The following is a 17,310-nucleotide window of genomic DNA, read 5'->3' on the forward strand; positions in this document are numbered from 1 at the left end:
ACAGTTTGCACCCACATAGAAACACAAAGTGAAACATACTGTTTGAGTACTAGTTATAGCATTAAATCACAATGTACAGCACATTAAGGACAGAGATCCCACATGAGGAGCAAGTGCACAGTGGCTCCTGTTGTTGACCCAACAAATTGACACTCTAGTTTATGGCGCCAGTAACCATCCTAGGCTGTCGTCATGAGTTGCCAAGGCTATGGAAGCCTTCCAAGTTTGCCGACTCTGATCATATTTAGACAAGGTCATAAAAGACAGAGTGAGGATAGTAACCAATGATCCTAAGAGTGGCATTTACCAGGTTTGAACAATTATACAGCATTAAGTGGGGAAGAGGACCATCAGTACACACAGGTTGGGAGTAGAGCCATTGGTGGTAGAGTAGAGGTTATGATTACAAAGGAATGAGGCCCAAGTGCACTAGACAGGGCCTAGAACAAAGGACAGAGTCATTATTAGAGGAGCTAAGGAAGGTGCTGTCTAAGCTACAATTAAGTTTTCTGATTGAGAGGCAAATAGAACCTGATAGAAGGGGCTTGATAATAATCTGGTGGGCTTTAGGCCTTGTAAATTCAGAGGCCAAGACCTATCTATCTCTTCACATGGGGTATATCCTAAGGGAGGTGTGAACCTCCTAGGGGAAGGCACTCTGTTGACTTTCATTACTTGGCTGGCCTGGGAAGAGAGCTGGCCAGGTAAAGGCAGGGGGCATCTCTAACAAGAAATTTACAGTTCTGCCTGCAATGTTGCTGACCCTACTTGACCATCCCCTCAGCTGCAGTGGTCCCTTTGGAAGTTGGGCTGAGTGAAGGGCTTTTCAGCTTAGAGCCAATAAGATCTGTGGCTCTGACCTGGGCATCCTTCGACTCCAGGGCAGGTCCATTTCCAGTGATCCAACTCTTGGCAGAGCTGCCAGGGCTCTTCACAAGCTGACTTCTGCTGAAGCCCAGGCTTACCACATTGAAAGCCACTGCAGTGGACTGGCCTGTTGGGTCTCCTTAAGGGCAGATCACTGTACAGATCAGCCATTAATAGGCCTGCCACCCATTGCTTCTGATGCCGAGCTTTCTTTTCCTCCTGGTTTGTGTTAAAGCAGACCAGAGGATGCAAGTCAAGGGAGTGCCCGTTTCCCATCTCTAATCTTCGGTGGCCTGAACTACAAGTCTATAGTCACAGGCATGTTCTGTAGTAGTTTTTCTAAGGTAGACAATGCCCATGAGGAAAATTATATTCTCACTTTAAAACTTTCTTTCCCTTTGGTCTGAAAGGGAGGTTTTTTCTACTTACTGTATACTTCGCTGATGGCGAAGTGAATCTAGCTATGAGATTATTATTTGAGTTCTTATTTTGGCTATGCTATTGCAGAAAAATGTTAGCCATCTCTTTTATAAGGTCTAAAGATTAAATTGTGCATCCTACAGATTCCTTCATAATAGAGTTAGTTTCCTACCTTGAAGAGAATAGAGAAATGAAAGAAGAAGTTGGGCTTAGAATAGAGAAATGAGGGAGCAAGTCCTAGATCGCTTGCTGACAATTTAAAATTATAAACTCATCAACCAACAAGAGGCACTTGCTTACTTCACAGTATTTTTGAAAGCACCTGTAGGATTTTACAAGTATTTAACCCTTTAAGCCTCTGGGGCTTTCTCATTAAGATAACTATCATGTCTCCAAAATATCTGGTTGAAATAAGATTTCTTAAAATCATGACAAACCAAATATCTCCAACATGCCAAACAACAAACGCAAAAACCAAGCTAACAAGAACAAGGAAGACACTATGACACCCCCAAATGAAAAAGACACCCCAATTCAAGACTATGAAGATGATGAGATCGAAGAAATGCAAGAAGCGGATCTCAAAAAATTGATAAGAACATTAAGAAGTTCTCAAAAACAAATTCTTGAACTACAGAAATCCTTCATGGACAAGATAGAAAATCTCTCTCGTGAAAGTGAAATATTAAGGAGGAATCAAAATGAAATGAAACAACTAGTGGAACAAGAAACTCTGATAGTGACTAGAAATCATAATGAAATGAAGAGTTCAATAGATCAAATGACAAACACATTAGAGAGCCTTAAAAACAGAATGGGCGAAGCAGAAGAGAGAATATCAGACTTAGAAGACAGAGAACAGGAAAGGAAACAGGCAAACCAAAGAAAAGAAGAAGAAATTAGAAATCTAAAAAATATTGTCGGGAATCTACAGGATACTATTAAAAAACCCAACATTCGGGTTCTAGGAGTTCCTGAAGGCATGGAGAGGGAGAAAGGATTAGAAGGCATTTTCAGTGAGATACTAGCAGAAAATTTCCCAGGTTTGGAGAAGGACAGAGGCATCTTAGTACAGGAAGCTTATAGAACCCCTAATAAACATGACCAAAAGAGATCCTCACCACGACATGTTGTAATCAAACTCACCACAGTGAAACAGAAAGAAAAGATCCTAAAAGGTGCAAGAGAGAAACGTCAGATCACTCTTAGAGGATCTCCAATTAGACTCACAGCAGACTTCTCATCAGAAACCCTACAAGCTAGAAGGGAATGGCGAGACATAGCCCAGGTACTAAGAGAGAAAAACTGCCAGCCCAGAATACTATATCCTGCAAAGCTCTCATTTGTGAATGAAGGTGAAATTAAGACTTTTCATAGCAAACAGAAACTGAAAGAATTTGTTGCCACTCATCCTGCCCTGCAAAAGATGCTTAAAGATGTCTTACACACAGAAACACAGAAACATGGTCACCAACATGAAAGAAGGTAAAGGAAGGAAACCTCACAGCAAAAGATCACAGGAAGCTCAATTTCTCTTTGACATAGAATTAAACTCTGATGCTCTGTTAAAGCAATGTGTTAAAGTAATCTATTATGTTCTCTTGATGTCTGTTAAATTCTAATTGTTCAAAAACAGCTGAATTTTTATTAAGAGCTATGGGTTATTTAAATATGTGCTTTTTTCAAAAATTTGAATAATCACCTTGTAACAATGATCAAATTTGGTCTATGTTATGTCATGATTCCCTCAACATCTTATGATGTGGTTCCTATTTTTAATCAAACTTTCTAGTTTCAGTCCTGGTTTATACCTGGTTACCTATGCATAATTTTTTTTAGAGGTTTATTTATTTATGTCAAAGAGTTACACAGAGAGAGGAGAGGCAGAGAGAGAGACAGAAAGGTCTTCCATCAGATGGTTCACTCCCCAATTGGCCGCAATGGCTGGAGCTGTGCTGATCCGAAGCCAGGAGCCAGGAGCTCCTCCAGGTCTCCCACGTGGGTGCAGGGGTCCAAAGACTTGGGCCATCCTCTACTGCTTTCCCAGGCCATAGCAGAGAGCCGGATCGGAAGTAGAACAGCCAGGTCTCAAACCGGCGCCCATATAGGATGCCGGAGCTTCAGGCCAGGGCGTTAACCCACTGTGCCACAGTGCTGGCCCCACCTATGCATAATTAAGAATAACATCTCTTACTCTCAGAAGTTTCTAGCTTGGACAACAGGTTTAACAGCCACTCTACTCAGGCCATGAGGCTGCCTGAATATATAGAAAACTACTACAATACCAGCTCAGCTTCCAGGGACACACTTTCTTAACAAATGTAGCATGTTTTGTTCTTTGTTTTATTTTAAAATCATTGATTATCAAGCTAAGCACTGTCTAGGAGAGATAACTGGTAGATTAAAATTAATATGTAATTAGCATACTGATTATAGTAAAATGTTTTTTTCTTAAATGTTAAGGATACTTAAAGCATTCTATTACATGACACAGCATGTTAAGCTGCTGCTTGTGTTACCTACATCCCATATCAGAGTGTCAGTTCAGTCCTGGCCCCTCAACTTCCAATCTAGCTTCTTGCTGATGCACTCTGGGAGGCAGTAAATAAAAGCTCAGTGCCAGCATCCCATATGGGCGCTGGTTCTAGTCCCGGCTGCTCCACTTCCAATCCAGCTCTCTGCTATAGCCTGGGAAAGCAGCAGAAGATGGCCCAAGTCCTTGGGCCTCTGCATCCACATGGGACACCTGGAAGAAGCTCTTGCTTTCGGATTGGCCCAGCTCCAGCTGTTGAGGCCATTTGGAGAGTGAACCAGTGGATGAAGACCTCTCTCTGTCTCTCCTTCTCTAATTCTGTCTCTCAAACAAATAAGTACATACCTCTTAAAAAAAAAAAAAAACTTACTAGATTTATACACCAGTGAATTTTACAGCATCTTTAAAAATTTATTTTAGAGTTGAGTATTTTTTAAAAGTAGTTTAGATATAGAAAATGAAAAAAAAAAAAAAAAGAGGCCAACAACAAAAGGTTCTCATTCTTCTTTCAGAAGAAAATAGAGAACATTGCTGTGCAAATAAAAGGCAGTTGCAACTAAACTGCCCTGATCGACAGTATGTCAGGGCCCAAGGCCAGCTCTTCTCTCTGCCTCTTCAGTGTTGCCTCTCTGAAGTGGACCATCATCTCAACCTAACTCAAATCTACCAAACGTTCTGAATGCCTACACTCCCCCAGTGACTTTCTACTAGCCCTGCTTTGTTTAATGGACTATCTCACACTGACCTGATGTTTACTCACTTGTACCAATTCATCTCTTCACTCCTAGACCTCACCTTATAATAACACTCTTAATTCTTGATTCTACCCCAACTTTGTTCTGACTGGTCCCTCAGTCAAACTGGTTGATGTCCTCTTCCCAGTAGGTTTCACCTTTGGGGCAGGTGTTTGATACAGCAGCTAAGATGCCTATCAGTGCCTAGGTTTCTGTCCTGGACTCTGCTCCTAAGTGGGAGGCAGCAGATAATGACTCACTCACATAGGCGGGTTGATCCCTAACCATCTACGTGGGAGTTCTGGATTGAGTTCCTAGCTCCTGGCTTCAGCATGGCCCAATCATGGCTGTTGAAGGCATCTGGGGAGTAAGAAGTATCTCTCCCTCTCTCCTTTTCCCACTTGTTTTGTCTCTCTACCTTTCAAATAAAATAAATTTAGAAATTAAAAAATAGAACCACAAAGGCTAGCAATTTCATCTGTTCAAATACTTCAGAAGTGGCAAACTCTAAACCAGATTATAGGAATGCATACCAGAGGTTTCTCAAGCTCCAATAAATAATGTATTTTCATCCAACCAAACTCTTTGCTTATCCTTAATTCTTACTTCCTGTTTAGTACAAAGATGCAGAGAAACATTCCATTTCTTCCTCACAAAAATCATGCATCTACTTTAAAACTAGTATTAAAATTACAGTCTTATCTTTTTTCTTCAGGGCAACTATATGATTCCTGCAACACAATTTATCTCTTAATGTTGTATTTTATATCTGTCAAACGTCTCCAATTCTTCCACATTGTTTTAAAATGAAGTGACCCAAATGGGATACCAGCAAATAATAGACAACTTACAAATAAATATATCACAACAGTAATATGATCTAAAAAGGAATACCCTTTGAAAAGAAAGTGATCAGTCAACTATGTTATGGTTCTTCCTACTAACCCAGAGGGTCAGGAATAGTAAAATAAAATAAAACAAAACAAACAAACAAAAAAACACAATCTCAGAACTTTCAGAAGTTACTTCTCTAGCAATAGATTTATTTCCTCACAAACCAGGAGATTCCAACCTGCACAGCCACTGCATCTTTATCATCTTCTATTCCAAGGCAAGAAAGAGCTTCCTAACACTATCTTCTTGTTATAAATTAACTGTAGTTATTTCCCCAATATAGGTGCTCTTAAACTTCTTAATTTTAGTAGAGTTCTTTGCTGCTAATTCCTTAGGCTACTCTACTTTCTAAAATCTTTTAGTTACTTTCAAGTCAAAAGTACCTTTTTTCTGAAATGGGAAGGGGAACAAAGTTTTGAGAAATGACTAAGCTGGTAACCCAAAAAATATTTTTACATCTCAATTTATAATGATTTGTTTTTTCAAGTGAGCAGAACATTAAGATAATTAAGAAACATGTGTGAATTACAGAAGACTTTTAAAAACAAATGAGATGAAAAAGATAAAAATACAGGAAAACAAACTAATGCAAACAGGAAGATAAAAGAGAATTTTTAAAATGGGGATAGAGTACAAGATGCACAGAAGGTTGTAATCAAAGGAGACTGAGGAGGAATATGTCCCCCAAAAAAGCAGGAAAGTTACAGATGCTAAATATAATTTGATTTTGTTTCTTTTTAAAGAAAGCGATAATGTGCCTGCTTGAAATCAGTTTCAGGGAATAGAAGAAAACAAATTTCAGATCATCAATGTACCTAAAGCAAATCAAGCAGTAAGGGCTTTTAGGACAAAGGTTTTTAGAAAATGAACGATTGAGTATGGAAAAAAAATAAGAAACACATAAAAATATCTGTAATTTTAGAAAACTCTTCAAATTTAAGTTGGTCTGTGTACCTCTCTGGTAATTCAGTGAACAAGAAGCCAGATCATGAAAATACACAGAAGATGCTGCATAAGCTGTTTCTACCTCTGGGGATGGCATCGGGGAGTATCAAGTAAACCCACCACCTACAGTGCTGGAATCCTATATGTGTGCTGGTTCATGTCCCAGCTGCTTCACTTCTGAACCAGTTCCCTGCTAACAGCCTGGGAAAAATGGAAGATGGCCCAAGTGTTCAGGTTACTGCCACCCACGTGGGAGACCTGAAAGAAGCTCCTGGATCCTGGCTTTGGCCTGGCCCAGTGCTGGCTGTTGTGATCATCTGGGGAGTGAACTAGTGGATGGAAGATCCCTGTGTCTGTGGCTCTCCTTCTCTCTCTCTCTCTTTCTGTAACTCTTTCAAGTAAAAATAAATTTAAAAAATACACAAACACTCCTTCTACCTCTTGGACCTGTCAGGGTCATGGTAGCAGTCAGCAAACTCGTAAGGAGTTAAAGTCCACCCCATACCCAAGTCCAAAATCTACTCCCACCCCACCTTGGCTCAATGGTTTTCTCCCACTGTGGTGAGGGTAGTTTTGGAAAAGCTCCTCAAATGCCAGGAAACACTGTAATGCAAAAAGAAAAAACAGTTCATAAGTACCAAAACTTAACTAACATTTTGGCTTCCCTCTCAATGAAGATTGGTCTATTGGAGACAGAAAAAGCACTAGTCTAGGAACAAGAAACCAAGTGATTTTGCTTATTCAGCATTCATTCTAAGTCTTGCTGTAATTCCAGGTGATTTGGAGAAAAGGACACAAAGATACTTTCTTTCTGCTAAGCTGGGAGCACATAAGCCATCTCTGCCACTTATCAGGCTGCAAATGAAACCATAAAGAAGTTAGCAGAATTTAGGGATGTAAAGAAACATTCCTGATGACACAATTTAAGAACCTGGTTCCAGTTCTTCCTGAAGTATCCCCACAGCACCCCTTTAGGTAAGTTTGTATTGAGACTCTGTTAAGTGGCAAGTAATTCTGGCCAATATACCTAAATTCCAATTCTACATTGAATGTAACATAGTCATTCCCTATCTATAGTTTCCTCTTTTATAAAATGGGCTAGATCCTGAGGTTTTCAAAGCTTTTTTTAAAGCAATGGAATTTTTAAAATCTCATTTTTACATCAAAAATAAATATGATTTTTACAAAAATGTATTCTATAAGATCAAATTTACAACATCTACATCTGACCAAAATCAATCAGAAAAACTGGTATTTCAAACTCACTTTGAAACAAAAAATAAAAATGACTCTAACTATAAATGTACTTTAAAATCAATGCTATTCATATATTTATAGAATCAATGAAAATAATGCATTTCAATAAACTAAAAACATTCTTAAAACTGGAAACTAATAGTAAAAGCTGAATGTTTTTATTAGCCTCTCCGATGTTATTTATTTCTCCTGCTTTAGTAGCAAACCACTGAGATTTAATCTTGATTCAAAAATTATAGTTGCTAACAACAACATGTTTTCTACATCTGCCTTGCTCTGTAGTACTATTTAATTAAAGATGTACACAGAAAAAATTAACTTGACAGACCAAGATTTTTAAATGGCTCTCGAAGTCACTAAAACTTAATATATGGCCGGCGCTGTGGCTTAACAGGCTAATCCTCCGCCTTGCGGCGCCGGCACACCGGGTTCTAGTCCCGGTTGGGGTGCGGATTCTATCCCGGTTGCGCCTCTTCCAGGCCAGCTCTCTGCTATGGCCCGGGAAGGCAGTGGAGGATGGCCCAAGTCCTTGGGCCCTGCACCCACATGGGAGACCAGGAGAAGCACCTGGCTCCTGGCTTCGGATCAGCACAATGTGCCGGCCGCAGCGGCCATTGGAGGGTGAACCAACGGCAAAAAGGAAGACCTTTCTCTCTCTCTCTCTCTCTCTCTCTCTCTCTCTCACTATCCACTCTGCCTGTCCAAAAAAAAAAAATAATAATTAATTAAAAAAAAAACTTAATATATAATATAGTTAAGCATTCATGTAGGGTTTCAGTTTTTTTTTTTTTTTTTTAATTAAAATTCACTTAAAAACTAAATCAGAGGGGCCAGCGCCTTGGCGCAGTAGGTTAATCCTGCACCTGCGGCACCTGCATCCTATGGGCATCAGTTCTAGTCCTGGATGCTCCCCTTCCAGTCCAGCTCTCTATTGTGGCCTGGGAAAGCAGTAGAAGATGGCCCAAGTCCTTGGGCCCCTGCTCCTGCATGGGAGACCAGGAAGAAGCACCTGGTTCCTGACTTTGGATTGCTGCAGCTCTGGCTATGGCGGCCATTTAGGGAGTGAACCAACAGAAGGAAGACTTTCTCTCTGCCTCTTCCTCTCACTGTTTGTAACTCTACCTCTCAAATAAATAAATAAAATCTTTAAAAAGAAAACAACTAAATCAGAACCAAATATTTACAGAATCCAATCAGTGCCTGTTTAATAATATCTAAAGTCTTTTAAAAATGTTTCAGTCTGATTTCATACATTTTTCATCATATAGAAAATTTTGGATATATTAGTAATTTTTTTCCTAACAATCTTCCTATAAAGGGAAACAAAATTTCACCAATTGCTATTCACATTCTTAGGAAGTTATAAACACATAAATGAATTAAGACTATTATAATAAGCTATTCAATCTTATTAGGGACCAATTTGATGGGATAGATCATAAAAAGTACTATAAAGCATTCACTACATAACACTTTAAACAGAAATTATTAACTCTCCATTTCTAACCTCAGTCTAGCAAAGATATAATATATTTAGTAATTTAGTATATGTGCTGCCGAAGCGAGCACAATATATATATATTTAGTAATTTAACAAGAGTGTCTCCTCAGTGCCACTAGTCACTGAGTAAGACAAAAAGTAAAAGATACAGCCGGCGCCGCGGCTCACTAGGCTAATCCTCCGCCTTGCGGCGCCGGCACACCGGGTTCTAGTCCCGGTCGGGGCACCGATCCTGTCCCGGTTGCCCCTCTTCCAGGCCAGCTCTCTGCTGTGGCCAGGGAGTGCAGTGGAGGATGGCCCAAGTCCTTGGGCCCTGCACCCCATGGGAGACCAGGAGAAGCACCTGGCTCCTGCCATCGGATCAGCGCGGTGCGCCGGCCGCAGCGCGCTACCGCGGCGGCCATTGGAGGGTGAACCAACGGCAAAAGGAAGACCTTTCTCTCTGTCTCTCTCTACTGTCCACTCTGCCTGTCAAAAAAAAAAAAATTAATTAATTAAAAATTAAAAAAATAAATAAATAAATAAATAAAAAAGTAAAAGATATAAGAATGAAAACAGACATCTCCAGGACACTGAGGAGTATTCTGCAGCAGAGTGTTTACATGATCAGACTTGCACTTTAGAAAGGTCCTTCCAAGAAGAGTCAGCTAAGAATACAAGAAACCCTACTACCTCAACAAGAATGCATGCTTGTCAAGAGGGATGCCGTCTCTTAACTAGCAATTTATCTTCCCATCAAATGCTGTCCAACCAAGCACTTAGAAACCAAGTCACTACACCAAGTTTCCACCACATTGTAGTTGACACGGCCATTGAAACAAACAAACAAACAAAAAAAGATGGGGGGATTTCTATAAGACAGATGCTTAAAACTTTATCATGGCAGGAAATAAATGGAGTCTAGCAGAGAACACAGCAACTAAGAAAAACAAGTAATAACAAAGAAGCAATTTTATTTCACAGTAAGAATACTTTTCCACTTGCCAATTACATACAGATAACCCTGTATATCTAATAACCAAGTAATAAACTGTGGTTCCTGACAAGTAGTTCTAACACCAAATTTAATTTAATATATGACACTTAAAAAGCAACCAATGACTAGTTTAATAAGAGCAATTAACAGAAGATCATATCTACACTGCTAGTTCCCACTGCTTATAAAGGACACTTACCCTAACTGGTGGGTCCTTGAAGCACACCAACTAAACCAAGCGTAGAACGGAGGGCAAGGAGGACTTGCTATTTCACAAAGGTTTCTGATCAATGAAGTAGAGAAATTCCCAATTCAAACATAACAAGAGACATACTAAAGAATCTGACTGCCTTATTTTAAGAAAATTAATCCTACCTTTCCAGGGTCATCCTTGGATCGAGGCACTTTAAGGAAACACTTGTTCAGTGACAGATTATGTCTTATGGAATTCTGAAATTAAATAAGAAAAGCCAAAGAGTCAATGGAATCCTTAAAAAAAAAAAAAAAGCCACCTAACTGAAAAACAGAATCAGAAACCTAAATATATTTACACTTTGATACAGTAACAAACTCCTAAAATATGCTTCAAATTTAGAACTTTCTTAACTTTCAAATTACAAATGATGCAAAGGAAGTAGCTTTTGAAAAAAACAATTTCTAGTAGATTTCATAATTATGTAATATAAGAGGTCTTCAAAAAGTTCATGGAATAATGCATATTATGAAAGTAAAACATATATATATACATATATAATTTCAAAGTTTTTTTCAAGATTTATTTATTTATTTGAAAGTCAGATTACAGAGAGAGAGAGAGAAACAGAGAGAGAGAGATTTTCCATCCACTGGTTCACTCCCCAGATGGTTCCAACAGCTGAGACTGGGTCAGGTCAAAGTCAAGACTCAGGAGCTTCATGTGGATCTCCCTTGTCAGGAGCATCTTCCATTACTTTTCCCAGACCATTAGCAGAGAACTTGTTTGGAAGTAGAACAGCTGGAATATGAACCAGCGCACATATGGGATGTTGGTGTTGCAGGTTGCAGCTTTTCCCACTGTGCCACAATATCAGCCCCTCAAGATTACCCTGCACCAAAATAAACATCCTTTTTTAAGTGACTTTAAACAATATGAACTTACTATCTATCTAAGAGTCTTAAAGATCAGAAGTCCAAAGTCAGTCTCATTGATTGGGCAGGCTAAAATCAAGGTGCCATCATGGCTGTAATCCATCAAAAGGATCTAGGTAAGAAATATTAACTTTATCTTTTAATTCCATTTTCCACAAACCTTTTGATATACCCTCATCTACAGAGCATTTAAATGTTTAAGATCTATTTATGATGCAGGAATACAACTGATACAATTTTAAATATTAAATACCAAATAAAAAGTTCTATACATATTATGGCTTTCATCATCTGTATTCCTGAAGTAAGTCACAATAAAATGCCATGAGTTATTTTAAGTAGAATTATAGATGATGATGATGATGATTAACTTCTTTTTACCTTCCTGCAAGATTCAAATGATCCATTAGGTATGCATATTAGAATTTTTTAAATTACATGCCTATATTAAGAAAGCATCTACAAACCAATTAGATTCTCACTAAAATCTTTAAGAAATAAAAACAAATAGAAAGATATTGGTGGGGACGACACCCTGGCGCAGTAGGCTAATCCTCCGCTTGCAGTGCCGGCATCCTATATGGGCACTGGTTCCAGTCCTGGCTGCTCCTCTTCCCATCCAGATCTCTGCCATGGCCTGGGAAAGCAGTAGAAGGCAGCCCAAGTCCTTGGGCCCCTGTACCCATGTGGGAGAACAGGAAGAAGCACCTGACTCCTGGCTCTGGATCGGCGCGGCTCCGGCAATTGTGGCCATTTGGGAAATAAGCCAACAGAAGGAACACCTTTCTCTCTTTCTCTCCTTTTCACTGTCTGTAACTTTACTCTCAAATAAATAAATAAATAAAAATCTAAAAAAAAAAAAAAAAGACAGATATTGGCTACAGAGGGCTAGGAACAACATCTAGGTTTCTTAAGACAGCAGGAAAGAATAATCAACTTGGATGGCAGGAAACTGTTCTTGGGAACCTAGAGATTCTATAAAATAGACTATCTATTCATGAATAAATGGGAAAATAAGAAGAAATAATAAGAACCTCCCAAAATCATTGAAAATGGCAACCCGCATATTTAAGAATTTCAGAGATCAAAGAGAATAAATTAAAAAATCCATATCCCTATAATTACTGAAGTTAAAGGGCTGAAAACCAAAATGAAGAGAACATCCTGAAGCCAAAGAATATGTACAAAGAAATAAATGTAAGAATCCTGGTGGACTTCTCAAAAACTATACAAGCTAGAAAACAAAGTAACATCTTAAGATACTGAAAGAAAAAGAAAACTAAACTATTATATACACAGTGAAAATACCTCTCAAAAATGAAGGCAAAGGGGCCATCATTGTGGCACAGCAAATTAAGCCACCACCTGGAAAGCCAGCATCCTGTATCAGAGCCATTTCAAGTTCCTTCTGCTATGCTTCCATTTCAGCTCCCGGGAAAGGAGAAGATGGCCCAATTACTTGGACACCTGCCATCCATGTGGGAGACTCAGGAAGTTATTGGCTCCTGGCTTTGTCCTGGCCCAGCCGCAACCACTTTGGCCATTTGGGGAGTGAACCATCGGATGGAAGATATTTGTCTCTCCCTCTCTGCATTTCAAATACGTAAATAAATCTTTAAAAAAAAAAAATGAAGGGAAAATAAAGACTTTCAAACAAAAGCTGAAACCTTTAGTCAGCTGGCTGATTATAAGGAAGTTCTTCAGAAAGAAGCATGAAACCAAACTAACAGATTTAAAAATAATTTTTCATTTTATAATGCTTTTATAAGATAACTGATCATCTAAAGCAAACTATGGGGTTGATATCATGTATAAATTAGATATATGACAACAATAACACAAAGAATATGTCAAAGAAATTAGAACATGGTTTATAAAGTTCTCACAATATATACAAAAGAGTTTAATACCAAATGAAGGTAGCATGTAGTAATTAAAGAATGTGTTCCCCCCAAAACTCATGTGCTGAAACTAAGTCACAGGATGATGATACTTAGAGGTGAGCCTTTGGGAGACATTTAGGTTGTGAGGGCTGCCGTTATAAATGAGATTAATGCTTATGAAAATAACCCCAGAGAATTCATGTGCCCCCTTTTACCATGTGGGATTACAAGAAAATAGCCACGAAGCAGGAAACAGGCCCTCACTACTCACCAAATCTGCCAGTGCCTTGATCTTGAATTTCCCAGCCTCCAGAACTGTGAGAAACAATGTCTGTTGTTTATAAGCCAACCAATGTTATTTTGTTATAGCACCCTGAATAGACTAAGATAGATATAGTAAACCTTAGAGAAATCACTAACAAGATTTTTTTTAAAGATTTTATTTTCTTAAAAGACAGAATGAGAGAGAGAGAATCTCCCATCCACTGGTTCACTCCCCAAATACCCAAACACACGGGGCTGAGCCAGGCTGAAGCCAGGAGCCCAGAACTCCATTTAGGTCTTCCATGTGTACTTATATTGGCCATCTGCTGCTGCATTCCCAGGTGCATTATCAGGAAGCTGGATTAGAAGTAGGAACTCAGGGCCAGCGCCTCGGCTCACTAGGCTAATCCTCCGCCTGCAGCACCAGCACCCCGGGTTCTAGTCCCGGGTTGGGGCACCCAATTCTGTCCTGGTTGCTCCTCTTCCAGTTTAGCTCTCTGCTGTGGCTCGGGAGTGCAGTGGAGGATGGCCCAGGTCCTTGGGCCCTACACCCGCATGGGAGACCAGGAAGAAGCACCTGGCTCCTGGCTTTGGATTGGCACAGCGCGCCAGCCACAACACGCCGGCCATAGCGGCCACTTGGGGGGTGAACCAACTCTCTAACTCTGCCTGTCCAAAAAAAAAAGAAGTGGGGAACTCAAACTGGGACATGGGTATCTTGGGCAGCAGATTAACCCACTAAGTCATAATGTTCACCCCCAAATAGAATTTAGAAACAGATATAACTAGGGGCTGATATTCTGGAGTAACAGGTTAAGCTACTGCCTGATGCTGGCATCCCATATCATGGGCCCAGTTTGAGTCTCAGCCGCTCCATTTCCAATCTAGCTCCCTGGTAATGTGCGGGGGAAGGGAGTGGATGATGCACAAGTACCTGGTCCCCTGTCATCCCCATGGGAGAACCAGATGAAGTTCCTGGCCCCTGGCTTCAGCTTGGCCCAGCCCTGGCCATGGTGGCCATTTCGGGGAGTGAACCAGAGGATGGAAGACTGAAATCTCTATTTATTTATTTATTTATTTATTTATTTTTGTGGACCTATTTTTTCACTAGGCTATAGATTTAAATTTTTTTTAAGATTTATTTTTCACTTGAGAGTCAGAGTTACATAGACAGAGGAGAGACAGAGAGAGAGAGAGAGAAAGGTCTTCCATCCGATGCGATGGTTCACTCCCCAATTGGCCGCAGTGGCTGGAACTGTGCCAATCCGAAGCCAGGATTTTCTTCCGGGTCTCCCACACGGGTGCAGGGGCCCAAGGACTTGGGCCATCTTGTACTGCTTTCCCAGGCCATAGCAGAGAGCTGGATTGAAGTGGAGCAGCCGGGACTAGAACCGGCGCCCATATGGAATGCCAACACTTCAGGCCAGGGCGTTTACCCGCTTTTCCACAGCACCCCTCTCTCTCTCTCTAACTGCCTTTCAAATAAGTAATTCTCTGATTAAAAATGAAAGATATACAATTAATAAGACAAATGTGGACATAAAAAGAAATAACAATCCAAATCTAAAAGAAACCAGGAAAATAGAAAAGAATCAGCAGACAACCTGTAGTTCAAAGGAAACAATCAACAGGAGTAAAAGGAAAACCAACAAAATGGGACAGAATTTTTACAAATTTTTCATCTGACAAAATATCCAGAATAAATAAAGAACTCAGAAAATAACAACCAGCAGATGGGTATTTGGGACAGCAGTTACGCTGCCTTTTGGGACACCCAAATCCCATATTGGAGTGCTTGGTTCCAGTCCTGGCTCCTTGCTCGATTCCAGCTTCCTGATACTGTATACCCTCAGAGGCAGCAGGTGACAGTTCAAGTACTTGGGTCCTTACCACCCACGTGAGAGACCCAGACTGAGTCCCAGTTCCAACTGTTGTGGGCATTTGGTAAATAAACATGATTGAAGAGCTCTGTCCCTCTCTCTCTCTGCCTTTCAAATAAAGTGAAAATGCTTTTTATAGTATTTGTAAAAATATCAATAAAAATAAGTTAATAATATAATTAAGAAACAAATACAAATAGACTCTTACCAAATAAAAAATTCAAATGGTCAACAAATTTATCAAAATATATTTAATATCATTACCCATCAAGAAAATAAATGCAAATCAAAACTTTGAGGTATCTCATTCCAGTTAGAATGGCTATTATCAAAAAGACAACAACAAATTCTGATGATGTGGGAAAAAGGAAACTTTTTTTTTGACAGGTAGAGTTATAGACAGAGAGAAAGACAGACAGGACAGGGAGAAAGGTCTTCCTTCCACTGGTTCACTCCCCAAATGGCAGCTACGGACGGCGCTGTGCCGATCCAAGGCCAGAAGCCATGTGCTTCTTCCTGGTCTCCCATGCAGGTGCAAGGGCCCAAGCACTTGGGCCATCCTCCACTGCCTTCCCAGGCCACAGCAGAGAGCTGGACTGGAAGAGGAGCAACCGGGACTAAGAGGAGCAATCCATATGGGATACCGGCGCCGCAGGCAGATTAACCAAGTGAGGCACAGCGCCGGCCCCAAAAGGGAACTCTTATACACTGTCAGTGAAAATATAAATTAGTACAGCCATTTTAAAGAACAATTGTAAATAGATCTACCATATGATCTAGTTATCCTACTTCTGAGTATATATATCCAAAGGAAATGAAATCAGCATATCAAAAAGAGATACATCTACATTCCTATGTTTATAGCTACACTATTTAATAGAAAAGATACAGCCATCAATAGATGAACAGATAATGAAAATGGGTGATGCATGTGTGCACAATAGAAAATTCATCCATAAAAAATGTTATCATTTACAGCAAAACAAATGGAATTGGAGGACATAATTTTAAGTTAAATAAGTCAAATTCAGAAACATTAATATGATATAGTCTCTCTCCTATGTGGGAGCTTTAAATAAAAAAAAAGTCAAGAGGCAGGCATTTGACGCAGCACTTAAGTCTCCACTTTGGACACTGGCATCCCCTATTGGACCGCCTGGTTTTAGTCCCAGCTCCTCCACTTCTGATCCAGCTTCCTGTTAATGTGTACCCTGTGAAGATAGCGGATGATACAGCTTAAGTACTTGGGTATGGGCCCCCAACATGAAAGACCCAGATTGAATTCTGGTTCCTGGCTTCACCCTGGCCCAGCCCTGGATGTTGTGGACATTTTGGGAGTGAATCAACAAAAGATCTCTGTTTCTCTGCCTTTCAAATAAATTTAAAATAAATAAATTTTTATAATGTCGATCTGAATGTAGAATAGTAATTCCAGAGGTTGGGAAAGGGGGAGAGGATGGATAGAGGGAGATTGCATAACAGGTACCAAAACAGAATTAGACAGAAGGAGTAAGTTCTAGGGTTCTACAGCACAATGGAGTGACTGCAGTTCACAGTAAGCTGTTATAAATTTAATGAACGGATAGAGTACAGCAACTCAAAGGCTCTAAGCGTAGAGTGGTGACGGGAAAAAGGAAGCAGTCATTCCTTTTCATTACTACATACTGCATACATTTGTTCAATGTACACAGGCATGTTTATGTATTAAATCAGTGTTAGTAAAAAATTTTTTCATGCTTAAGGAGACAAACTCAAAATGAAGGGGAAAAAAATAAATCAGATGGTCAGAAAATTACTGTTTTGTAAACAATTTGGTCCAAACTCCTCATATCAGGGGAAGAACACATCTCTGGAAGGTCTTCTTCCTCTATCAAAACATTAATTGTTAGAAATTTCCAGGGTTCTGTCCTATTTCCTTTTTACATTTGTTGTCTAGCCAATCTCATCGACATCCATGGTCTCGATGACTACCTGTGACTCTTAAATTCATCTGAATTTCCAACCCAGATGTTTTTCCTAAGTTCCTAA

General features: G+C 39.7%; 1 protein-coding gene across 3 annotated transcripts in view; it reads right to left on the reverse strand.

The window, feature by feature from the left end:
• The window catches only part of FOXJ3 (forkhead box J3), a 160,527-nt gene that overhangs the window by 57,520 nt on the left and 85,697 nt on the right, over positions 1-17,310 (reverse strand). For all 3 annotated transcript variants that reach the window (XM_062191084.1, XM_062191083.1, XM_062191082.1), the window contains exon 4: positions 10,503-10,577. In XM_062191084.1, the coding sequence (XP_062047068.1) occupies positions 10,503-10,577 (75 nt within the window). The remainder of the gene's footprint in view (positions 1-10,502; positions 10,578-17,310) is intronic.

Source organism: Lepus europaeus, chromosome 5 (genome assembly GCF_033115175.1).
Source record: "Lepus europaeus isolate LE1 chromosome 5, mLepTim1.pri, whole genome shotgun sequence".
Classification (NCBI taxonomy): Eukaryota; Metazoa; Chordata; class Mammalia; order Lagomorpha; family Leporidae; genus Lepus; species Lepus europaeus.